This window comes from Heloderma suspectum, chromosome 2 (genome assembly GCF_057233095.1).
Source record: "Heloderma suspectum isolate Gila_16-S chromosome 2, 16-S_ref, whole genome shotgun sequence".
NCBI lineage: Eukaryota > Metazoa > Chordata > Lepidosauria > Squamata > Helodermatidae > Heloderma > Heloderma suspectum.
This window is the reverse complement of record NC_139459.1, coordinates 280,325,807-280,352,052: the sequence shown is the minus strand read 5'-3', so window position 1 is coordinate 280,352,052 and position 26,246 is coordinate 280,325,807. Positions and strand designations below refer to the sequence as shown.

Sequence of the window (26,246 nt, the reverse complement as noted above, 5' to 3'; positions counted from 1 at the left end):
GATATCTATGCAAATGGAGTGGCACTCCTTAGAAACTAGTACAGGTGGGCAGAATTTTATTTGTGGATTTCCTTAAAGCTGAAACCAATTATCATTAGCCTCATGTGATGTATCACTTGGGGGGGGTGACTACACCTGGAATACTGTGTACAGTTGTGATTGCTGCATCTCAAAAAGGATGTTGGAGAGATGGAAAATGGATGATATTCTGGAGGTGACAGACTCGACCTTGGGGGAGCTGGGGGTGGCAACAGCTGACAGGAAGCTCTGGCGTGGGCTGGTCCATGAAGCCACGAAGAGTCAGAAGTGACTGACCGAATAAACAACAGAGATGGAAAAGGTGCAGACAAGGGCAATCAAAATGATTAGGGGGCTGAAGCAACTCCCATGTCAAGAAAGGTTACAAAGTTTGGGTTTTTTTAGTTTAGAAAAACTTTTAAGTGTGTGACGTGACAGAAGTACAAAATTACGCATGGAATGCAGAAAGTGGATCGAGGTAAGTTTTTCTCCCTCTCTTGTATTATAGAACTCAGTCATCGAGCTGAATGGTGGGAGATTCAGGACAGACAAAAGGAAATACTTCTCGCCACTCATAGTTACACCTAGAATTCACTACTACAGGATGTGGTGATGGCGACCAACTTAGATGGCTTTTAAAAGGCACTAAACAAATTCATGAAGGCTATCTTTGGCTACTAGTCAAGATGGCTATAGACTACCCCCAGGTTCAGAATCAGCATGCCTCTGAATATCTGTCACTGAGGAACAGCAGGAGTGGGCTATTGCCCTCATGTCCTGCTTCTGGGCTTCCCAGAGGCATTGTGAATGACCACTATGGAAAACAGGATGCTGGACTATCAGATAGGCCTTTGGTCTGATCCAGCAGGGCTCTTATATTCTTATCTGTTGCTAGACTGTACCACTTTGAATTTCATGTATGGAATCAAATGCTGGAATGCTCCCCTACATTAAAACAAAACAAAGCACCTCTTTGCACATTTAAAATCAGCATATCAGGAAGTACTAGGCTAAAACTCTTCTCTCTGGTATCCAATTTTTGTTTATGCCATGATTTACTTTCTTATTTACTTGAAAGAGCACTCGGGCATTTTATCCCCTACCTGTGGTTTGAAATAGTTAAGTCCAAGAACAGATTGAGGCTGCTGATTCTATAGCTTAGCCTGGGGAATCACTCTTTTCTCCTTCTTTTGACCCTTTTGTCAAATGCATGGGACCCTTCCTTTCCCCACAGGCCATTTTGTGTGTGTGTGTGTGCGCGCGCACGCATATATATATACAAGTTAGCAGGCAACAAATGACATACACAGATATGTACTTGGTTATATTGATGATGTGAGCTAGATCAGCATATAACTAGACATGGCTTGATCTTAAGTTTTAATAGTACTTTTTAGACTGGTATATCTGTTCCAGGTAGCAGCTTTTCCCTACCTCAGATGTTGCTGGATTGTAGCTCTCATTCCCAGCATCATAACCACCGATCAGGGCCTATGTGAGTTGTCTAGGGACCCAAAGTTGGGAAAGACTGCTAATCAAACCAAAGACAAATAGAATCTGGAACCACTGAAAGGTCCCAATGAGCCCTGACCAGAGATATCAGTCCATAAAAGTATTCTTTATGGCTGTAGTATCCCAGCCTGGTTTTCCACAAGTATCATGTGGCCAATATTGGGAAAGAGCTGCTAGAGAACATATTTGGTATGATGATCTAACACCCAGAGACCTTTGTAGCAACATTTGTTTGGATTTGTCCTGCTGTTGAGTGCAGTTCAATAGTAGGAGCTAAACCACTGGGACAGGTGTAGCTAGCCTGTCCAGCCACTTAATTGCATCCTATTAGCATGTGGTAGTGGTTTTTCACTTTTACACACCACAAAATGTACCACAGAGAAAATATTATCTGGGAAACCTACAAATACAATGAGGCACAATTTAGAGAATTAGATTAGATACACATGAGAAAATCCAACATTGTGGGCAACCTTCAAGAATCAGAATGAGTGATAAGATTTTAATTACAATATTGGTCTACCTTATTGAAAGACCAGTTCTGGCAGTAAGCAATCCACAGAAGCCATTGCAATCTAAAGGTGAACCTGTGGAATACAGGAAGAGCCCAGCCTCTCAGGAGGGCAGTGGAGATATTTTGAAGAGTGGGAGTGAAGGAGTCTTGAGTTTTCAAAAACAAAGCCAGTGTTTATTCGCTTGTTTTATCCACAGGAATTTCACATTACAGGCGTGAAGTGGCTCTGCAGTTGAATTCATCCCAAGGAGCTACTTGTCAGATGCTCCATATCCCCATTTTTTGTTACATCTTCGATTTACAGCTATTTACAAGAGAAAGTACACGCGCATCGCTCAAACTGGCAGGGGGAGGGGGCTTGCCGGCAAATGAGGTGGGCCCAGGGATGCTGCCAAACTCGAAAGGCGCAGCTGCATTCTTAACAGCAGGTGGTTCAGCCGCAGAGCCCAAAGGGTGTACTGTGCAGGCTTCTGCAGGCTTCAGTTCTGCTCTGCTGAGATCATCCCTCGCTGTGCAGAAAGAAGCTGTAAGTCCACGAAACAACCTAGCTTCCATCCTAGCTCAGCTGGGCTACATGTTCAGCATAATGTGATAGTTCTGGGCATGGTCTTTTCCTGTACATGCTGCTCTCTGGGATCATATTCCCTCCCTGTAGCTTCTTGTGACTAGCACAGTGGCAAAGGAACTCCTGTCTATGGCACAGCAGCCGTTGTCTTGCATCAGTGCATAGGACACTGCAGTGGGCGAATGAAGGGCTGATATTCAGAAGATGTAAATCAGTGTGACTCTACAGGCAGAAGCCACGTGGATTAATTCAAACTCAGGATTTGACTTTGGGCTTCTCTACACCAGGCTTTTTATCCCACAACTTTACCAGGGCTTCTTCTTCTGGATTTTTTGTGGGATTAAGATCAGCTTCTTCACGTGCACTACATATTTTCCCTCCGGGGACTGCCTTTATCTGCAAGTCATTATACAGCCACTAGATGGTACTGCTGTTATAGCGCAACTCTCTCTTTACACAGACAAATTCAAATCACATTCTTTTTTATTAGCTCATTATTTCCATTTCAAATAAAGTCACGGAAATGGTAGGAAAGCATAGGAGAGGCCCTGGAGGGTGAGGACATCATGTAAAGGACCTGCAAACTTCCATGAGTAACCAATCTTGATCGCAGGATAAAGGCCCATGTGGAGAAGCCCCTTAATTTCTCTTTGGAGGCATCGAACATAAAAGTCATGCCCACACCAATGAAACCAGCCTAAAGGAGAAGTCCAAGGGAAAAGAGAACTGGACCCTCTGCTAAAACAAAACCTAAAGGAGAAGGCACACCCAGATATCCAGGAAACACCTATGCTAGGGAAGAAATCAAAGGAAGAGGGGGGCAGAGGGAGCATTCAAGAGGGTTTGCTGTACTCAGTGCTTAATTTGCTGGGCTGGGCACAAGCCTGCCTCAGGGTCACCCTTTGACCTAGAAGCCCTCCTCCCTAGTCTGAGCATAGTTATTCAGTGGTGAGAAACATGCACTCTGTTCTTTTCCCCCATATCCCAGACATTCAAAATAGGTTTAGGGGCAGAGCAAGCCTGGCTCAGATGAAACTGTGGTAATATATTTAACCATATTTTGCTTCTCTGCTCTGTATACCAAATTAACATTCATGTTTTCCTAAAGTATGTCTATACTCCAAACTGGAACCACACCATGGCCCCACCATGCACCTGCATCCCCCCTGTGGATTCTGTTTCTTCTTACATATTTTGGAGCTGTTCCTTTGTCCCCTTGGGGTATGAACTGCATTCCCTACCTCTACATATTTTCATTCAAGACAAATCCCTAGACCAGGGTGGGTAACCTGTGGTCCTCCAGATGTTTTGGCCTACAACTCCCATAATCTCTCACCATTAGCTGTGCTGGCTAGGGCTGATGGGATTTGTACCAATACATCTGGAGGGCCACAAGTTGCCCACCCCTACCGTTGATGAACAGCTGTTGGCCAAATTCCCACTTGCACAATTAGATCCACAAACCCTAAACCCCACCTTATCTATATGGTTGCGTTATTGACTTCACTTTTGTGCAGGGTTGCTAGTGCTGTCCTACACTCACTCCCCTTTACTTCTGGCTGTGGGGTGGCTGGATAATAATCCTTGTCACAAGGGATACTACATGCAGTGAATGCTGCATGAAGTGAATGCTAAAGAGTCCTTAGCCTGTGATCTTCGGAAACCCACCTAATTGAGCAGAAAGACACGCTGGTCACACTGAGTCCCACATTCCTCTCTCTTTGGGAGAGAATGATTCTCGCATGTGCTGCTGGGCAGCACAAGTAGCCAATGTGGTCTGATTAATAATTATAACACCACAGGAGTCCTTATGGGAACATTCAGACACCTTACAACAGGCTGTCCCAGCTCAAGACTGAGGATTTGGAGCATCTCTATACCAGCCTAAAATCCTGCATTTAAAACGGGGCTTTCTGCTTCCGTTTTAAATGCAGAATCACAATGGACTCCCTTTACATTTGCTTCCTTCTCCCCCCTCCCCTTTCCCCTTCCTTCTCCCCTGTATCTGAGTCTTCCATACGTTTCATTATACAGCCGCTAGATGGCGCTGTGGTCTGGCTCCTCTTATTGCAGCATTTCCTTTTTCACAAGGGAACTGGAGCGGAACTCAAGTGCAGTAATTTGATAGCTCATTATCTCCGATCTTTTAAAAAATGGAATAAAGGTCATTTGGTGCAGGAAATGCCCGGGAGGTTCACAACAACATCCAAAGGGCCCACAAACTTCAGTGAGTGAGCAATCTCAATAGCAGGCTAACAGCTCTGTGTGAAGAAGCCCTTGGACTCCCAGTGGGCAGATCAATATTATTAAATTATAATAAATAACTAGGTAGGGCAGCTGAGACATTGATTCCTCCAGCCCATGGCTAGCAGAGCAGAAGCAAGGTATCCTGATGGCCATCCACCGATGCCTCATTCTGTCTGCCACCTCCACTCCCATGCTGTCTTTGGCCTTGGAAGTGTCTGTCACAAGCACTACGGGAGAGTAGCTTTGGTTCATATATACATTACATCTCCCCAGCATAACCCACTTGGATGAGGCCTCATATCAATCAAGTAAACTAGCTCAGCAAAGCCAGGTGCCTCTGATCACAGCCATACCCATCTTCCCGCCCATTCTTTGGGTTGTGTCTATTGCCACAAGTAACCTACTACCTTTATATCACAACTTTCACAGACTTTACCTCTTGCAGATCACCAGCCAAATAGCACAGGCTGAATCATTACCAAATCATAAAATTGTTCCATGACTTCCTAATGGCGGGATTAATTTGCTTCTAGAACAGTAGGTGCACTGTATAGGCCCATGCATGGGTATCCTTGATGAAGCACTTCCTTCTCTCCGAAATGGTTCAAGCTCCTAAGAGGTGCAGCCACCATGGCATTTTACACTGGAGAGTATCCTGCCAGAGAAATGTACAGAGGGGGAAGAAAGTGCTAAAGTCTTTGTAGGTATGGCAGGGGCTTATATACACCTCTGGGCGTGCTGGCGGAGGGTGGGCAAGGATGTTTGGTGTCTGACAATTGCAGGAGTGTTTTCAATGACGGTGACTCAGAAGTCTCCAACTTGCTCATGATGACCCAGGCTTGAAGGCCTCTGCTCCACCATTCAGGATTTCTGGATTCCACATGAGGGCCCTAATGTGGAGTAAATGGAGCAGCGGCTTTTCTTTTAGCCCCTGCCATCAGACATCCCTGCACCTTGGGGGCAGCTGTGTGCTTTGAAGTGGCATGTAGAGGGGGAGAGATGACTTTTGCCCTCACTCCCCACTTCTCCAATATGTCATTTACAGTACCGCAGATAAAAGGGGAAAGGAAGAGCAAGCTGCCAGCGGGACGCCTCCACGCTCCTTGCCGTCTCACACCAAGATGAGACTGCATCACCCACAGATTATGTACAACCTACAAATAAATACTGTCTTGAGGGGGAGCGAGGCATGTGTGTGTGTGCGTGTGTGTGTGTGTGTGTATATATATATATATGTATTTATATATATATATTTATAGATATTTTAATATTAAAATGGGGAGGGGGAAATATAGCACTGTCATTACATAGTCCCTTTCAGTTGTCAGTTTCATGTCTGTTGATCCATCTCTGGCTGGTGGTTCCGGCGGTTTCGAGACTTCTTCTGATCATGCAGCTCCTTGGCTTTGAGACCAGCCAGAGTCTCCTTGTGGTTGGAGGCCACGTGCCGCCAATATCCCTGGCAGTACTGGTTGATGAGTCCCATCTCAGGCTGGGTGAGCAGCTGCACCAGATCGTGGTAGTGAGAGCTGAAGGCACCCGGCAGGCCAGCTCGCATGGCTGCCGCAGAAGGAACAGGGGCCTCCGACTGGAAGAGCACAGCATGGACGGTTTCACTGCTCAGCACGTGCAGCTGCACTTTGGCTACAGTGTGCTTGAAGTTGTTCTCTGTGGCTGTGCAGGAATACAGGCCCCCATCTGAGAGCTGCAAGGACCGCAACAGCAGCCCCTGCTCTGTCCTCAGCACCCGTCCTTCAGTGCGTAACTAAAGGAGAATGAAATACCAAGGAAGCACATTTAGCACTGTTCGACTGGGGTGAGGTCCCCAACCTTTTCAGGCTGGTGGGCATATGTGAAATGTTGAGAGAGTACGGTGGGCACTCACAAAATGGCTGCCATGGAGAGGCTTGCCCATTTTCAAAATGGCTGCTATGCGGGGCATGACCGATCACAAAATAGCCATTTCCCAGAAGGCAAACTGGTGAGACTAAAAGAAAAGTAGCTTGGCCAAGAACCTAAGTATAAGGCAGAGGTGGGTTCTGGGGTCCAACATACAAAACCACTCTGCTGAACCCACAGTTTTCTTCTTCATTTAACTTTCTGGGTGGCTGGGCATGCTTCAAAATGAAGTGCTGGGCTGTAGCTACCCAAGAGGCATTCTTGGAAATAAAGGGCCCAGAGGCATTCTTGAAAATGAAGATGGCGTGGGAGGGTGGCACTTCACTTTGCAGCATACCATCTTCCAAATTTAAAAACATTTTTTAAATTAAAAAAAATCAGGAGGTGCAGGGAGCCTGGCAGGTGTCAAGGGAGATGTTGCCGGCACAACTGTGCCCATGGGCACAGCATTAGGGACTTTTAGGGCACGTTGGGTGTGTGTGGGGAACAAGGCATACTTCATTCAGAGACTGAGCACTTTCTTTTTGGCCTTTGCCCTCCTTGCTTCTCAGTGCTGGCTTACTATTTCCTGTTATGTCAGTTCTAGACTTCTCCCATGCTACCTCAGTCCTGACAAGCAGCAAGTCATGGTGAAAGATCCAGCTTCCTATCCTTTTACTCAGGAGATGAGAGGTGACTCTGGACAGGACTGGGGCAGACCTGGGCAGGAGGAGGGCTTATAGAGCATATATATCAAGCGGCTCTGCTCTAGCTGTAGCTGAGTTGGATTGGGAAGCTTTCCTGCTCTGGGTCAGACAAGCTCAGAAATAGCACAGTTCCTTAGCTCCCAAAGAATGCGAGTTGCCCAGGGCTGTTGCCGGTGGGCTAGCTCAGGGACTGCACAGTTTCTGAGAGCCGTAAACCCCAGACTTTGGGGGCTTTTGCACACTCCCTTCTAGTATCTGGGGTATGGATGAAAAGTAAAGTAAAGATAAAGACAATATAAATAAATAAGAAAGAAAGAAAGAAAGAAAGAAAGAAAGAAAGAAAGAAAGAAAGAAAGAAGTCAAGGAGGTGGTTGAAAGCAGACTGGGGAAACATTTTTGACAACAACGAAAGTGAGAATAAAAGAGACAACAGCTCAGCTCCAGTATTTATTGTAATTAGCTGTGGAAGCAGAAGGTAGGCTCCCCTCTAAGCCTGTGATGGAAACTTTCCCCCACTCCCCAGCCCTTCCCTAAGTTCCATCCTGGAAACCCCAGGCCCGCCTGCCTGCCTCCCCATGTGCTCCTCATACCTCTTTCCTTCGGTCACTGTTGTCCTTCTGCAGCAGCCATTTGATGGCGGCTTGAGGGGAGCGAGGCTGGCACTCCAGAAAGGCTGTGCTTCCCTCCACTCCATATTGGACAGCCTCTACCGTGTTCTTGCTGGCTAGAGGTGGGAAGAGAGCATATGGAGACCAGATTATCATTTGTCAAGGGACACATTACAGTCAGGACAGTCTCTAGAAAAATATATTAGAAGCAACTCTTACCCTTTTGGCAAGAGAAGGCTAGTAGCACCACTACCCAGTTTATTTATACAGCCATTTTCCACACTGGGCTAATTATCCATCCACCATTCAGCATAGATATATTTTAGGGGGTATCCTAACTGTCTGGTTTTTGTGTAACGAACTTTAGAAAATCACACAAGGGGGTGTGTGTGTGTGCGTGCGCGTGGACACTGGACCACGTTCCATGAACTGCCGCTATTTGTGCTCCGCCAAATGGCTTTCCTGCAGAAAAGGCGGTACTTCATTAAAGGGATAAAACCTTCCTGCAGCTTGTCTGGACAGCAGTCTCACGCTGTCCCTTCTCCTGGCGATTGTTTCACTCCTCCTCCTCTGAGACTTTGCTTTCTTTCTTTATTTGTACAACTGCAACCTTTCATCTAGATGCTAATCTGGTTGAAAACTGCTATCCTGTACTTGGTCTATTCGGATGTAAGCCCCATTGAGATTAATGGGACTTTGGGGATTTCTACACCAGCCTAAAATCCTGCATTTAAAACGTGGCTTTCAGCTTCCGTTTTAAAGGCAGGATCACCACTGACTCCCTTTACATGTGCTCTCCCTGCCTTTTCCTGCGTCTGAGTCTTCCATTATCCTTCACTGATCTCGTTCCTTTTCTTGTCTGCCACTTTAAAGGGAGGAAACTGAAGCGGAACACAACGGGGTAATTTGATAGCTCATTATCTGCGGATCTATTTAAAAACGGAACAAAGGGCATTTAGTGCAGGAGGGTTGTGGCAGGGTCACAGAGTCATGTAAAGAAAGAGCCTGCAAACTTCCCTGAAGGAGCCATCTCAATTGCAGGATAAAAGCTCCGTGTGATTAAGCGCTTGGTTATGCCCATTCCTTCAGGATAACCTAACCCCCACTGACTTCTTCAGGTCAAATGCCACTTCCTCCATCTACTCGGTTGATAAAATCACAGTGTGAAGGGCAGCTCTGGCCTACAATCCATTTGGCAGACACGGGGCTAGGAGAAGCCAAGCCACTGGTTCACGGAGATCTTCAGTATGATGTCCAGGGAGGAATGCTACTTTCTGTTCCCTCAGTGGTGGGTTGGGATGGGGGAGAATTTAGTTTGGTCTGCTTTTTTTTTTTTTTTAGCAAACTAACCAAATTTGCACTTCCCAGACTAATATTCAGATCAGAACACAGTTATCCTTCAGATTGTGCACTTCTCCAAACTTTTCAGTGCCATTCTTGGCACAAAAATTGCTTATAAACATGTGCGTATCAGAGAAAGTTGTGTACAAAAATGCATATATTAGGGAAAGTCATGTCTAAAGTGTTTATGTTAGGGGGAAGTTGCATATGAAAGTAAATGCACATTTTCATGTGTTTTGAAAATATATATCACATGTGGAAATTGGATGAAACAAGACTTATGATTGAATACACGTGAAATGGACGTGGGCCAGAAATAGGCTGATCCTAGCAGTGGGTGGTTGTGGCACTCACCATTGGAATTGTAACCCCTGCACTGACGGATGGGGTTGCCATGCCGGACATCCTGACGTCTGCTCCGCCTGTGGTGAGGAAAGAAGCAACCGGGTAAGCAGATGGAATCTTGGCCCTTCCCAGCAGCAGTAGCAGCGATACAAGATGATGGGCCCTTTGTAAACCACTTTTATTAACTTATTTATTTCTACAGTGTATTAGTCACTCTATAGCCAATAGCTCTCAAAACATAAGTAAAATCCATATAAATAGATTTAAAACACAAACCAATTAAAAGCAACCAATTAAAAATGGTGGAGGCTAAAACAGGCATTACCAAAAAAATTCTAAAAATATAATGGAGATAAAATTGCACTGCACCACAGCAGAAATAGAAGAGGATTTGTCACACTGCCTGTCAGGTCTGTCCCTAGGCACTGAACCCTAGAATAATTCTCAGCCAATAATGGCAGTCTCAAATCCTTCCCAAGATCCTTGCCCAGCCCTGGAACAATCATACTCCTTACCAATACCCAGATGCACTGCCAGTAACTTCTTCCTGCATTGCTCCTCAGCTACCATCTGGCATAAATCTTTCTTAGACCTCCCCCTTTTTGACAATACAGCTAGTTCCTGAGAATATTCCCAGAATCAAGCTGCAAAGTCAACTCTCAAGCATTCTGAGAACTCTTGGAAATAGCCCCTGTTATACAGTGTTCGTGACCCTGCAGTCATTCTTCCAAGTCCCTTTTTGTAGAGAATTCCCAACATACAGCTGCGTACTGGGGTGGAAATATGTCCCCTGCCATCCTCACAGCCACACAGTACCTCTTGGAGGAAGCAGAGTAGCGGGAACAGGACTTGCCATCCCAGGCACAATAGGGGTCCCTGGCTAGGCAGCAGTCAGCGCAGGCTTCTCCATACACGTCACAACGGTGAAGGGCCAGGTGTGTTAGCCCGATGGCTGAGGACACATAGAGCTGTTGCTGTTGGGGTAAAAGTAATGTTCAGGTTTCTACAGGGCTAGATCCTTCTCCTCCCTCAGCATACCGAAGGCAGGCATGGAAGTGATATACAATTTCTGGAGAGAGGATGGACAGAAAAGCCTCCTTGTCCAGTTCACCTAGACCTGCATTCCAATCCACCAACCAACCTTTGGAGTGAGCCCATGCCAACAGCAGATACTCAAGGGAAAATGGGGAATTGCCAGAATGGTGGCGGTGGGGGAACCTCCACATTTCTTGGCCTTTTGCTAAGATAACTATTGCTGACAACTAGTCAAAGAACACCCTCTCCTCCCCTGACACTTGTCTAGACCAGGTCAAGTAACTATCGCAGTAAAAGACGTATACACTCACCCTTTTGGAAGAGATGGTCATGGTCTTGATGGGGGCTGGAACCTATAGGGAAACCACATTGTGGTAATTAATCCAGATATTAGAGGGTGCGGCTACCCTCGCAAAAAGCTTTGGAGTAGTTTGGAGAGCGCACACAGAGGAAAGGCGAATCCAAGTGGACAACCATTTTATCTGGGTAGTGTGACACTCCTTGGTCTGTGGTTCCATCAGTCATCATCATGGAATTCTAAGCATTTAGAAACTGCTTTCTGACTGCCCATCTTGGCAATCCTTGCAACAGTCCTGGAAGCTAGGCAAGTATTATCAGCTCCATATTGTAAATAACAGGGAGGAGGTAGAGAAGACTGTACACTACCTGAGCCACCATGACTGACCCCCCATTGTCTCTACCTCAGATCCCCAATGCTCTGCCCATTTTAAGATTACTTACAGCCACCTGTACTGCTGCTGTTGATTTCATCACCCCCAGCCACCAACCAAGTTCATGGCTGAGGCGAAATTTGAGCAAGGAACTTCACAGTTCACACTCTTTGCCACTACACCACCCCAGCTCTCAGCCCCACCTGCTTCATGGAGGAGCAGGTGACCCTGAAATACTTTGGGTGAGCAGTGGCTTACCTTGAACACCTCCACCTCTTCTAGCATCAGCTCTTCTGTCTCCATATCATCTTTGGGCAGGACTATAACCTTTTGGACAGTGCCACGATCTGCAATGCAAAGGAAACCCAAAGAGGGCATTTAGCATCAATCGGGCACCATGATGTTTAAATGCTAATATCGGCATTGCTCATACCCTTATAGAGCATCTGTGAAAGACTAGTTTTCTTACTCCTAAAATAGCGTGTCAGCCAAACCTTATGGAACTTCTCCAAAAGTTATCCATAAGACAGGGATGGGGAACGTGTGCCCATCCAGATGTTGTTTAGACTGCAACTCCCATCATCTTTCATCATTGGCTACATTGGCTAGGGCTGATGGGAGCTGCAGTCCAGCAGCATCTGGCGGCCCCACCCCTGCCATAAGAGAACTGGCTGAATGAACCTCTTTGGTCAAAGGTTCTGTAGAGAGATGCCCACCACTGAGAAAGTTCTGCTCCTTGTAAGAATCTGCAGATGCCTGTATGCACTGAACATTAATATCCCGTAATTCCCAAATCTAAAGAACAGCCCACAGTCCTGAGAGAAGGGTGTATGTATGGGCAGAAAATGTAAGACATTCTTCATCATAGAAAAAATATGACCCAAACTAAACCAAAGGGGCAAATGGAAGAATTCAGGATAAAGAAAGGGTACTTGTGTGGACACACTGCGTGGAGTGGAGAAGGTGACAGATAAGAAAACCATGGTGGCACTGGAATATCATTGTCAGAAATGGGAAATGAAAGCAACTACATGCAAGTCTCAAAGAACCACATGGATCTGGCTTATAAAAAGAGTGTATAAGGAAAACACTTTATCCATACATCCTATCAGTCTCAGGATGAATATTACATCTGGTCATTAAAAAAATATTATAGCAAAATACAATAAGCATTTAAAAACAGTCAAACCTTGCTAAGAATGAACTTATGTTATAAGCAATCTTTCTTTCAATAAAACTGTTCTGTGCTGTGTTATTTTAGCCCCGAGTGTATCAGTCACAGTGGCATATGTTATGAGCTGATGGGGATGCAAATGATCCTTAGGAGGATTATACAGTGGTATATGCTCAGTGTGTGCATATAGGTTCATCTGTTAGGTTCAGATGAAGGTGGGCATGCACCTTAAACTCATTTAGGGAGGCACTGATCAGGTCTGCATGATCAGTGGAAAGCAGCATGGCTTAAATAAGCCGCAGTGACTTGCAGTGCGTGCTGGCCGCCACTGTGAATATTCAAGATGTGGCAGGTGGTTTCTGGGCTTATTGTGTTGTGTGAACCTGGGCAGGGTGGCTTGTTACCATGGTTAACAAGCCACTGCAGAAACCAAGAACAGCCTCTGGGCTCTGGGTAACTTATTAAACATGGTAACAAGCCACCCTGCCTGGGTTTGCACAACACGATAAGCCACAGCAACCACCTGCCACACCTTGAGTTGCACAATGGCGGCCAGCACATACTGCAAGTCACTGCAGCTTATTTAAGCCATGCTGCTTTCCACTGATCATGCAGCCCTGGTCAGTGCCTCCCTAACTGCATGCCCACCTTCATCTGAACCTAACATGACTGCCAACATCAGTGCTGCCTTGAATTTCAGCTGATAAAAGGAAACAATAGTCCTAGTCAACCTAGTAGTTCAACTGCCCAGCAAATTGGCGAGAAAAGGGGTAAGGAAAGAGTGGGAAAGTATGTTTTATTTCTGAATCTATCCTAGAAGAAGACCTAAGCTAATTATGTAGTCTGGATTTGGGGGTGGGTGTAGGTTGGTTTTGAGCCTTCCTTCAGGGCATAATGTAGTCTCCAACAACGAGGAGGATTTTAAAAAAAAAATAGGAGTGTGGGAGGCAACCCATCCCTCCCCACCCTTTCTAAATGGCACCTCTGCTAAATTAATTCATCAGACTGGGTTGTTCTGAATAGTGAACTGGCAGCTTCATTTATTACCAGTCCATTTGGCTGGAGAGAAAGCTGAAAATCAGCACCTATTGCCCATGCCCCCAAGCCAACTCCCCTGCCCTGTTTGCACTCTGAACGGAATGCTTCCCACATTCATTCATTCATTCATTCATTCATTCATTCCATGAGGTGGCCCAAATTCCTGTACTCATTCAACCTTTTCTGCTTCTTTCTGCAACAGGAAACAACCAAGATCTGGAAATTCGTTACACCTATGGCCAAGCAGAAAGAGGAAACTCCCTACAGGCTGGGACAGGTGGTGCCGGGACAGTGCACAGCTGCCAAGGGCTATGCAGTGAATTGGGTAGCCAGGGAACAGCTGTGCAGGGAAAGAGCAGTTGCCAGCTAACGAAAACTTTCTGGATCGTTAGCATTCCTGGCCACCTGCTTGGAGTGCTGGCTGGACTCCTTTGGCCTGCTGGGAGACAAGTAACTCACCTACAGCAGATTGGACCTAGTGCAAGCACTTCCTGCCATCATTAGTTGGCTAGACATGCTCTCCTTCCCTGTGTTAGGGCTTTGCTGTCATACAGCCCTTCACGTAATCCTATGCCCCTGTGCTTCAACTACTCAGCCAGCAATACAGCTCTATTCCACTTCAAGGCAAGAGGTTTGCACACAGGCAGATCAGCCTGTGATACCTCCACAGGTTTCCAGGGCAGATACATGACTGGACCCCTCTTGGGGTGGGGATCAATATTGCTTGATTAGACTTGTGAGGATGCACATCACATCTGCTCACAAAGCTGGTAGGTGAACACTGATTCCACTAAGCCAAAAAGTTACCTTCCACTCGTACGCTTAGGTAAAGGCAAGGCTAGACCTTTTGGCTGGCCATTTTTGAAAGTAGGAAGCTGGAATAGATGAAGTCTCTGCCTGGTTGAGCAAGGGAGTTCTTATATTCTTAGCATCATAGGGTCCCAGGGGAGTTTTCATTAACTTCAGACTGAAAGAGCACTGCCTGAATTCTGGTTCTCACATCTGGAATGGGCTTGTAGGCCCAAATCCATAAAAAAAGAGGGATCAATTGTACATGCAAAGGCCCACTGAAAGGAGTTCTGGAATGTGACTTGGGAAGAAATGGATTCTGTAGACAGAGACCCCAGACAAAAAGGAATCGGTATGCTTCTGAATACCAGCTGCTGGGGAACACAAGCAGGAAGGTGCTACTGCTCTCATGCTCTGCTTGTGGGCCTGCCTCCCAGAAGCATCTGGCTGGCCACTATGGGAAACTGGATACGGGACTAGACAGGGCCTTGGTCTGATCCAGCACAGCTCTTCTTGTGTTCTTACAATAATTCCAAATGGGCTTCTGTGCTCCTGAAATATTGAAATCTGCTGTGAATGGAAGCTGGGATCTGCTATTCCTCCCTTCCAACTGATTGCATTGCCAAAGAGCATTCTTCCAAATCTGATTAGAGCTGGGGGTGGTGGTGATGGTGAGCTATAGGAAAATGCAGCTAAACAAGTCCTTCCCAGCTCATTACCCCACTGAGTGAACCAACCCAAAGTACTTGTCTTTCAGGCTGGGTGGTGGTGGTGAGTGGAAGGTATTTGTGTATTCTCTTCAGTGCACATCAGTGGGTACCTGTGCCCAGGAAAAGCACCTCATAGCGCCCGTCAGCTGCATCCACCTGGTCCACAGCAATAGTTGTGAACTTGTAGTTGACGTTGGTCCTCACCACTAGTGGCTGGCGATGTATGGGGTACACGCCATTGTACATCATGGGATGAGTGCGCATGAAGTTGATAACCTCATCAGGGTAGTCCTTGGTCGATTTCATTGAGGGTGTGAATGTCCCTCCTGGGCACTGAAAACCCAAGGCAGAAACACAGAGCAAAGGCGTGAGATGTGGTATTGTCAATGCTGTAATAGGATTTCTGCTTGTCTTACCGGATGCATGTGTTACAGGCAGTCAGTAGGTTCTGTCTAGCCCACAGGTGCTCCTGTCTTCTCCCCAGTATAGCCCCTAATCCCAAGTGCATCCTCCCTATAATGTACCTGGGCTGCTTTTTGTAGCAGGATTCCCTCCTTATGCCAAGGAGGGAATGCTAAGAGAATGGGCATCAGCTGCTGAGATGCATCAGAACTCTGTCAAATTTATTTATTACACTTCTGTCCTGCCAAAACTCTCTGGTAGTTCACAAAACAAAACTAAAAACAAAATTCTTAAACTTAAACTCAAAACTTAAATACAAAAAGATAACAATACCCAAAAATATTTAAAGCAACAAAATAAAACCAAAGTAAAGGCCAGCAGCAGTGCAAAGACCTAGAAAACCACTAGCACAGTTTTTAATTTTGAAGGACTAAAAAGCCTGGGAGAAAAAAGATAACATAGTAGCTGTCAAAGCTTCTGTTGTCAAAGCTTTTAAGTCTGGGGGAAGGAAGGCTTTAAAGGGTCTCCTCTTTATATTGTGGGCAGAGAATACGCTGCTGGATGGAGCCAGTGAAGTTGGCCCTTCAGACTAGGGCTATAAAATATCCATGCTGTTAACATCTCATCTCACCCAGGCTGCCTTCAGTTTCTTTACCATGCACCACAATGCGGCACCCCTTGAATCTTTTCTAGGATTGAGGTACCCCTTTGAAAGTCTATTCTTTTTTGCTGACAGGAAGATCACTCTTTGGTTGTGGGGTGTTTTCAGTACTGCTCACACAAACCTCAGCATCCCATCTGTCCCAGCTGCTACGCTATGAGAGCCAAACACAGCCTGTTCTTAATATTTTTTGGAGGCCTCCCCATAGCACAGCCAAGACCATATCTGGCTCTTTTGGGCCCTGTCGGGTGTATGAGCAAAAGAGACCAGAAAGCCGTGTTCTCCAGGCCAATAAAATGAAGAAATGAGTTCTCCTTCTTTTTGGGTGTTTTGCCAACAAGGAAGGGATGCCAGCAAATGAGTCTGGAGACCACCAACCTGGAGAGGAAACACTAATCAGCCTCCCACACGGCGGCCAAATGTCAAGCAGTGAGCAGGGCTGAAAAGCTGTTGGCTGCATTATAGCAAAGGATGCAGATACCAAGGGAGGAGAGGGCTGGAGGACCATAGGCCAGGAAGAACAGGGCAAGGAGGGAGAGGGAGAGAGAATCGGAGCAGGAGGCACGCACACAGGAGGGGAAAATGGGGCAGCAGGATAAGAGCAGTGGGGGAGGGGACAGCATATGTTCAACAGCAAAGTCTTTCCATCAGTAATACATCCCTTCACTGCAACCTTGAAAAAGGAGGAAGGGGAAATACTTATGTACATACTGAATTAAGACCGTTGGACCACCTGGTTCAGCCTTCCCCACCCTGGTGCCCTCCAGGATTTTGGAACTACAGCTCCCATCAGGCCCAGCTAGCATAACCAATTGACAGGGATGATGAATGCTGTAGTCAAAAACATCTAGAGGGCACTAGGTTGGAGAAGGTAAACTGACAGTGGTGCTCCAAGGCCTTAGGGCAGATGTTTTCCCCAGTCTTGCTACCCCAAATTAGGGATGTCGGAAAAATCCACAACAGAACCAAATGAGTTTGGATTTTTATGACTCAGACGTGTGGATTCTGCAGCAGACTGGTTTTTCCCCTGTCGGGCGGATTCCATAGGCTTCCAGACCATTTTTCTAACTTTCCTGAATTTTGCACAAATTTTGTCATAGAATAATACGCTTAAAAAAAAAAAAAAAAAGCCATAAAAATGTGTGTTTCTCCTATAGGCTAAAGCGCGGAAAGGTGCATTTTGGGGGAATGTGCACATTTGGGGGGAATTTGTGCATTTTTGCATGTGTGAATTTGTGCAAATTTGGAGGGAAAAAACCCCAATTCTGTTGATAGGCGGATGACGGAACAAAAGGTGCCTGACAATCTGTGAAACACAGACGGAACAGGTTTTACACAATCCATACATCCCTAACCCTAATCCATTTCAGCGGAGATGCCAAGAACTGAACCTGGGACCTTCTATCTGCAAAGCACATGCTCTGCCACTGAACAATCGCCTCCCACATCCAGGCCTGCCAACCATTTGTACTTCTGTTCTGAATTATTAAATCAGAAATACTACCTCATATGAATTCATTCAAAATTGAACTCATGAAGCTACCTTATATGGATGCAGACCATCGGTCCAACCTACTGTGGAACTGAGTCCCTTTTAAAAAATCATTTTAGAACAAAACTTATTGGCACCCAAATTCCCCGGATAAAGAACCAGTAGGTTCAAAACTTACCGGGGTTTGTTCTATATGAATAAAATTTTTGCTGCAGCTCATTCTGCTTTGTCCTTTGTGACCCAGTGGCCTTTCTAGCCTACTCCAACAGGAAGAAATCTGCTCAGTCTTTCTTAGCCTTGTCGTTTGAAATCCTTTAGGGCACAATCCTATGCATATTTAGATGGGGAAAAGTACTACAACTCCCAGCATTCCCCAGCATGCTGGCTGGGGAATGCTAGGAGTGTAGGACTTTTCCCATCTAAACATGCGTAGGATTGCGCCCTCAACCAAGGACTGAACGGTCTGTGAATGAACGCCTTTGCTTTACCAGTGAGTTATGGCTCAGTGTGGATCCTCGCATGAAACAGGAAATCCATTAATGAAAGGGACACACACAAATGAGCCCTCCATTGCACATGCACATTCTTTCACTTATCTTGAAAGTGTGTGCGCGCACGTGTGTGTATATTCATGCCACCAAGGGCAGATGTCTATATACAAACCTCTTGAGCTTGGACTGCATATATTTGCAGTAAGGGAGGTAGGGTCACTTCAGGCCAGTGCCTCAGGAGTGAAGCAGTGCCCTGGAGAGCTCACCCATACTTACCGTGCCTGGGCGGGGATAAGGCATTTTGCCTGTGAAAGGCATCCACTGGTAGTTGGGGCCTTCCTTGTGGGCAAAAGGCCCATTGAAGACCATGCGGATGTCGGCCATGGAGTAGACGCACACAGCGGAGCCCTTAAACACAGACCTGTGTAAGGAGGGGGGGGGGGGGCGTTAGTCCCAAGTGTGACTGTCTGCCTTGCATATAAAAGTTGGCGGCAATGTTCCACGTGTGCCTCCACCACACCCTCCCAGGCCCTCCACAGCTGCAAAGGGGAGGCATTCTTCTCTCCTCACCCTTGGTTGCTGGCAAGCCCTTGAAATGCCCTTAAACCCTTGCTAACATGTGCAATGACACGGACCCTGGAGAAGCAGAGATTTCCTGCCTGGCACGGAGTGCCAAGCCAGCAACCGGGGGGCTGGAGTGGGGGGTAGGATAAGACAATGCAATTTTGATGTTCTGGGACCAGCCCGGAGCAGCTGCTTTAGAGTTATCAAGCCATGTTCCTGCTATGGTATAAACATTCCAGGATTAGTCATTCCAGTCAGAAGCACTGAGAAAAATGGCATTAGCTGCTGCTTGCTGGTCCAACAAAGGACCTGATGCCCTCTTGACCCTGTAGGGGTGTAAATAAATCCTGGTGTGTGTCTGGGGTGGGGTGGACTCCACCTGCCAACTTCCCCAAGGGATCAAGTCATCTGCTACAGCTGCTATGACTAGGCTTGTGGGAAAACCCCAAGCTTGGCAAGCAAGTACTTCCAGGCTCAGTTCCAGCTCTGCCAGAAAACTCCAGGATGACCCTGTCCAAGACCATGCTCCCGCCTCAGCTAGGAATGGAGCGCATCACAACGATGCACAAACCAGGCTGAACAGCGCCTGCTTTTAGCATGATCTCAGCTCCAAAGCCAAGGTTGAGGCTTTGCCTTGTAAAGGCTTGAGTGTAGACAAGCACAAATCCTGTTCCCAGAGCACACTCACCCAGAGGCAGCAAAAACAGCATAAATGATGGGATTCTTCACATCCTGCGTCTGCTGGATGAAGACATCCTCTTGAAGAGAAAGGAGACAGTTAGGGAGACAGTTAGCAACACATGGCGTGTGCGTGCATGTGTTTGGATAGGTGGGGTGAGTCTGACAATAAGAATGGAATGAAATGCTACCTTGAGACAATCAAAGGAAAAGCTCTTCTTGGCAATGTCTACTGCAGCCTTCCCCAGCTTGGTGCCCTCCAGATGCTGTGGGCTTAAATTCTCATCAGCCCTGGCCAGCATGGCCGTTGGTCAGGAACGCTGGGGCCTGTAGGCCAAAACACCTGGAGGCACCAGGTTGAGGAAGGCTGGCCTAGGGCAACACACCATGTGGAGTGATCATAGAATCATAGAATAGTAGGGTTGGAAGGGGCCTACAAGGCCATCGAGTCCAACCCCCTGCTCAATGCAGGAATCCAAGTCAGAGCATCCCTGACAGGGGGCTGTCCAGCCTCATCTTGAATGCCTCCAGTGTGGGAGACCCACCATGTCCCTAGGTAATTGGTTCCATTGTCGTATTGCTCTAACAGTCAGGATGTTTTTCCTGATGTTCAGCCGGAATCTGGCTTCCTGTAACTTGAGCCCACTATTCAGTGTCCTACATTCTGGGATGATCGAGAAGAGTTCCTGGCCTTCCTCTCTGTGGCAACCTTTCAAGTACTTGCAGAGTGCTATCCTATCTCCCCTCAGCCTTCTCAAGGCTAAACATGCCCAGTGTAATGATGCCATTACACTGGACAGTTCCTGTCTGCCAACAGCCATTGACAGGAGGCAGGGGCAGAGACATGCACAGTCCAAAGATGGCATGTTACACATTGTGGTCCAAAAGGTGTTATTGAGGACTGGGAGAAAGGAAACATGGAACAGCGGCTGCTCCATGCTTCTTTGGACATCTAATTCTGCCTTGAGTGAGGTGGTGCAAATGATCAGGAAACTCAGAGCCCTTGGCAAGGCAAGCTGGCCCTGCCCCGCCCAGTGCCTGGGTCAGGTTTATGCAGATGCAGAGCTACAGCTGACCAGGCCAGACCCGAGTCTAGCCTGATGGTGGCAAGGGTTCAGCTAGGTGAAGTTAATTTATTCTGAACTGAACTGCAACTACTGTCCCTAATGGTAACTAACTAATAAGGACCTCTTATCATGGCCAGATGCTTTGTTCTTTCCAAATTCTATGGGTTGGATCCAGACTTAGTCCTCCTTAGAGAACGAGCAACAGGCTGGATGTGCCTGATCTCGCCTGATCTGGGAAGCTAAGCAGGGCCAGCCCTGGTTAGTACTTGGATGGGAGACCGCCTGGGAATCAGGCTTCCTGCACTGAGCAGGGGGTTGGACTCGGTGGTCTTGTAGGCCCCCTCCAACCCTATGATTCTAAGACCTACTGAGTTAACTCACGTCCCATTTATTTCAGTAGGTCTACTCTAAGTAGGACCAAAACTGGGTCCAAGCCAAAGAGTGATAATCCACATCAGTGGGGTTGGACTGCCTATACCTACATGACTTTCATACTCAGCCAGAGATGTGTTCAGGCTTCAAACTGCCATTTCCTTATTTGGATTCAGGCTGGGGTTCCAGAGTGAGAGCTACACAGTGGTGTCCTATGGATGTCACTTCTAAGTTCTAATTCAGCCCCAGCAGAGAACACTCTGGTGTGTGGGCAGGACGGGGCGCTGGCTGTGAGGAGGCTTTGAGTTCATTCTGTCTCCAAGGGAATCAAGGGATCCTGCGGAACATCTGGAAATGATTTGGGGGAAGCAAGGCAAGGCCAGTGCAGGGGAGGGGACAGTGCTAATTCGCTTCCTGGTGAGAGACAATCCATCAAAGGCCACTGAAGGCGATAAAAGCCGCACTGTGGCTGCTCGCAGAATCAGCAGCAGCCATCTGTCTGGCCTGTATTGAGAGAAAGCTGGCGAGCACCCTACTAGGAGCTTACCTTTGCAGGAATGGGATCCTAAGTCATAGAATCATAGAATAGTAGAGCTGGAAGGGGCCTACAAGGCCATCGAGTCCAACCCCCTGCTCAGTGCAGGAATCAACCATACCAGCACTGGAGGCTTTAATCTTCCCCTGTCCCCAAAGCTAGTAAGCCCACGGGCAGGTCAAGCTGACTCCCTGTGCAAATGGGCTTCCACTCCCCACGGCACACGCATAGCCAGCCCTGCAATTCACCACCCACACCACAAAATACTCTCTCTCTCTCCCTGCAATTGTTGAAGGCTTACTAATATAGCATGGTAAAAGAAAAGGTGCTGGGACTCAGCTGCACTTCCAAAATGAAGCTGAAAAAGTTGTGTAGAACAAACTTTTACAATGTTGCTGATATGAAGCCCCCCCCCCCCACGTTTTATTCAAAACTTTCCTTTGGGGAAAATGAAACTTATTTGTAGCGCATTTTAATGGAAGCATGCCACCTATTAAATCCAAATGTAAAATGTCCACTCAAAGGCATTGCTGTTGCTATTTCTAACCCTCTTTCTTTCATCTTCCATCTCAGACCTTCCACTTTAATGGATGTTCTTATCTCTCAAACTGCCTTTTAATGTCTCTTCGTGGACCTATCAAAATGCCACTGTTAGTTTTCCTGCTGCTTTAGCTAAATGTTACCGTTTAACTTATCTGAATAAGTGTCGTTCAACTTGCACCACATCCAAGAGAGGCATGGTTGTGTGAGTCTTGGGTCTGCTTGTGCTCTCTGATTGTGGGACACTGTAAATTAGCTGGATCGCAGACTGTACTTTGCTGTGATAAGGAGAATTCTGCTAGAAATGTTTGTGACGTGGCAGATCCTTACAAGGCTGTACTAGATCATTCTTAAGGTCTCTTCAAGCCATAATATACTATGCCAACCTGGTGCCGTCCAGATGTTTTAGATTATAACTCCCAGCATTCGTGACCATTGGCCATGCTGGCCGGGACCGATGGGCATTGTAGTGCAACACATCTAGAGGTCATCAGGTTGGGGAAGGTTACATTAAGGAGATGTCCTCTTTCTCCCCAGCTGCCTTCTCCACAAATACACTCAGTTTCCCATTTGTTGTTGTTCAGTCATTAAGTCGTGTCCGACTCTTCATGACCCCATGGACCATAGCACGCCAGGCCTTCCTGTCCTCCGCTCTCTCCCGGAGTGTGCTCAAGTTCATGAGTTTCCCATTACAGTGATCAAAAAGTCACGTTATGGAGGCTTCTGCTGGGCACCTTGTATTTCTTGTTTTGCCAGGCCCCAGTGCACTCTGGGTTACAGATTTCTGCCATCAATGCTCCAAGAAGGGAGATGGAATGTTCAGTGCTTCATTTGAGCCAAGGTTCCTTGGGGCAAAGCCCTGGCACCTATCCACAGTGCCCAGCCTCAGTCCTGGCTTATGGACTGTAGCCTGTGAGGTTTTCTCCCACCCCACTTAAGAAGTTATTTTGTTGTATTGTTATGCGGTGTTTTTCCTTTTTGTTGCCCGTATCTGCAACTTTATTTTAAAATTCCATGTAAAAATAAAGAATAAAAATAAAGAAGAGTTCCTTTGAGCATGTGCACCCTGGTCCCACTGAATATAAACAGAACTACTCCCCCCTCCCCCAAATCTGGGATTAGGGGGTAGTCTTTCAGACCAGCTTGCAGACAGGCATGTACCCTATTAATGTTCAATTTTAAAAATTAGGTATGGAGTATATTGGTCAACTTTTATATTCTTCTGGGGCCACTTTACTCTCTACACAAATGTCTGGAAGCCAGAAATGAAGATTGCAGTACAAATTGACCCCCCGTCCTTGCCTCTACATATGTGGCCTCTATAATAAAGTTAAGGTTGCCTTCATGTAGCAACCAGCGCTTCACATGTGCTTAGAAACTGCATTACATACTAATATGTGCATGTAACGTACACAATCTGCAGGAGGGGTGTAATATTAAAGTGAGGGAATATCTCCATTTTTTAGTTTCAGGAAAAACATTTTTCCTTACAAATGAAAACCAGACAAACATCTTACCAGACCTTTTGGTAGGCCTCTCAGGGGCAATATGGAATGGCGCTGGGGAGTAGACCCAGCCCACAGGCTGCCAGTTTGAGATCACTACACACCTGAGCTTTCACAGGTCAGGGGTCTGTTAAGATGTCGGGTTCCTTGGCATTTTCACAATCCCAACCTCCCTGCCCTCAGTATACTTACGGAGTTCATCAAAGTGCGTTTCAATCCCGTCAGGCCCGGGCACAGAGCAGATGAGCCGCGCTTTCAGAAACGTGCTCCATTTGTTCACTAGGCAGCAGTGGCCTCCATCGTCATTCTAAACCAAAGGAAGGCAGCATTCTGAGTTGCAGAAAGTGTAAGGGAGGCTGCAGTTCTATTGCCTACAGCCGTATCATACTGACATCAGTGGGGCTTACTTTTAAGCAAGCATGGTTAGGACTGGGCTGTCAGACTCTCAACATTGTATTTTACATGCGCTTGAAGAAGGGACGTTTTGGGGCTGTTCACACAACATGCTAACCCACACTCAGTGTGGGTCGTTTGTTGAACCGTGGGTTGGCGTGTTGTCTAAACCTAGGACATTTTCCACAGGGTGGTTTGTTAACCATGCAGTGTGGCTTGTTAACCACTGTGAACAACCCAGCAACAAATTGTGGGTTCTCAAGGCGGTTTGTCAAGAAAAATAAGCCACACTGCAGAAAATGTCCTGGGTTCAGTCAACATGCTAACCCACAGTTCAACAACAACTCACACTCAATCACTGGGTGTGGGTTAGCGTGTTGGGTGAACCCAGTCTATGTGAACTGGCTGAGAGAGTTCAGACTCATGGAAGTGCCCAGTTAAGATGGTCTCCCACCCGTTTGTACCAGTGGACAATATAGGGAGGTGGCAGTGGTGGCAGTGGAGGGACTGAGAAAAACAAACAACGGTACCTGCCTTTCACGAGAGAGGGGGTGGGGGCAAGAGAAAGGGGTCCAGGTACATGGAACTTACAGGGAGCTTTCATTGGAACATAGGAAACTGCCTAATACCGAGACAGACCATCAGTCCATCCAGTCGGGTATGGTTGACACTGACTGGCAGCGGCTCCGCAGGGTTGCAGACAAGGTTCTTTTTCTGGCCCTACCTGGTGATTGAAGCGGGGGCCTTCTGCATGCAAAGCCTGAGCTTTACCATTGAGCTACAGCCCCTCCCTGACTACACCCAGCCCTATTCTTCCTCAGCATGTACCAGGCAAATGCGACCAATGCGGGAGTAGACAACAGGGCTCTGAGGGGAATCGGTGGATTTCTCTCGGAAGAAGAAGTAGAGCTTGTCGTCATTCCTCTCGGCGCTGTCCGGGATGAGCTGTGCATGGACAAAAGCTGGATCTGCAAAGAGGAGTTAAATCAACAGCATTGTTGGGGACGGGGACAGGGGTCTTCCCAGCCTCCAGGACTTCCAGGCAACCTAGACCGTTGGGGCTGCAATAAAATCCATGTGATTCTTCACTAGCTCATGCTTCATCCCTGTTAGAAGAGGCAGCATCTCACCTCTCATTGTGTGTGGATTTTCTTCCTCAGATACCACATTGGCCAAGACTTGAACTTTCCTTATTGTTCCAGTGGAGAAAGGATATTTGTGGGTGAGGGAATTGGACCAAGCCCCTTTCATCTGACAGATTTCCCTAAAGCATTAGTATGAAACATGCGGTTTACTCAGTTAATTGCAGCAATTTGTCTCACATCCTCCCTGGCTTTGTCTGAGACATGTTTCTTTCATCAAGGGTAAATTCTGATTGAAAAGTGAGGCTCCGTTGCATGCACAGGCTTGGCTCCACCCTTGTGATCACACGTTTACTTCACAGAATTCTAGGCTGACCTGTAGTGGCTCCTCGGAATAGCTCAAGTAGCATAAAGGCATCTGTCCTCACAACCAGAAATTTGCAGGCTTTGCTGTCATACCAGAAGACACTGACCTGATGTCTAGCCTTTCCCCAAAGCTGGAAGAAGAGAAATGCAAAGAAATGGTAATTTTGTTGATGGGGCTGATTGACTGGAACCTAATAATGTGGGATGAGTGACAGAAGGCTGAGTCTGGATGCATATTGTAGATGTCATATGGTTGCTGCAGGTTCACTGCAGGCCTCAGGCCCAGTGCAACTGACACAATAGGCTCTAATGCAGTAAAGCTTAGGTCACAATAACCAAGTTAGTTTTTAAGATGCCATAGGTCAGACTCTTTGTTGTTTCTGCTGCAACAGATTGTTCTGTTCAGGGCTGACATTTTACTGGGCCTCTGCTGATCAGTTTTGGGATCCCTTTGTGGTGACACAGGAAAGTGTCAGCTGAAGTTGAAATCAAGACTTAGGCATGCAATAAGAAGCATTCACATGGCTACTGGGCACCTCATCTCTGACAGCATTTTCTCGACTTGCATTTAGTTTATTCCATGTGATTTATTTTAAAAATGTACGCCCTACCTTATAGCTGAAACACAGGCCCTGAAAGTGGGAAATTAATTAGCTGCTGCCAAGTGGAACCCCTACTATGAACCAGTAAGTGTTCTAGTTTAACACTTGACAAAGGTTCATTTCTGTAACTGAACACTTCCTTGAAATTCTGTCTCTCTACACTCCAAACAAAAGCTGCTCTACATTACTTCAACTAATACTTCTCACCCTAAGGCTTGTTGTGACCCATCTTGTGCTGTTGGAAAGAATTCTGAATCCAGCACTGTTTTCTGCACTGAAGCTCCTTTATGGGATGTGTTGATGACTTATCCTGTACCACAGGCCAAAGCTAGAGAAGCAAATCT

At 46.7% G+C, this 26,246-nt stretch overlaps 1 protein-coding gene across 1 annotated transcript in view; it reads right to left on the bottom strand.

Moving 5' to 3' along the window:
- Positions 1-6,111: 6,111 nt before the first annotated feature.
- The window catches only part of SEMA3F (semaphorin 3F), a 159,064-nt gene continuing 138,929 nt past the window's right edge, over positions 6,112-26,246 (bottom strand). Inside the window, exons 9-19 of the mRNA XM_084839594.1 lie at positions 24,681-24,820; positions 23,652-23,766; positions 19,451-19,520; positions 18,475-18,619; positions 15,263-15,485; positions 11,700-11,788; positions 11,082-11,123; positions 10,552-10,709; positions 9,745-9,812; positions 8,032-8,165; positions 6,112-6,621 (exon numbers count right to left, since the gene is read on the bottom strand). Of these exons, the coding sequence (XP_084695720.1) occupies positions 6,187-6,621; positions 8,032-8,165; positions 9,745-9,812; positions 10,552-10,709; positions 11,082-11,123; positions 11,700-11,788; positions 15,263-15,485; positions 18,475-18,619; positions 19,451-19,520; positions 23,652-23,766; positions 24,681-24,820 (1,619 nt within the window). The 3' untranslated portion in view covers positions 6,112-6,186. The remainder of the gene's footprint in view (positions 6,622-8,031; positions 8,166-9,744; positions 9,813-10,551; positions 10,710-11,081; positions 11,124-11,699; positions 11,789-15,262; positions 15,486-18,474; positions 18,620-19,450; positions 19,521-23,651; positions 23,767-24,680; positions 24,821-26,246) is intronic.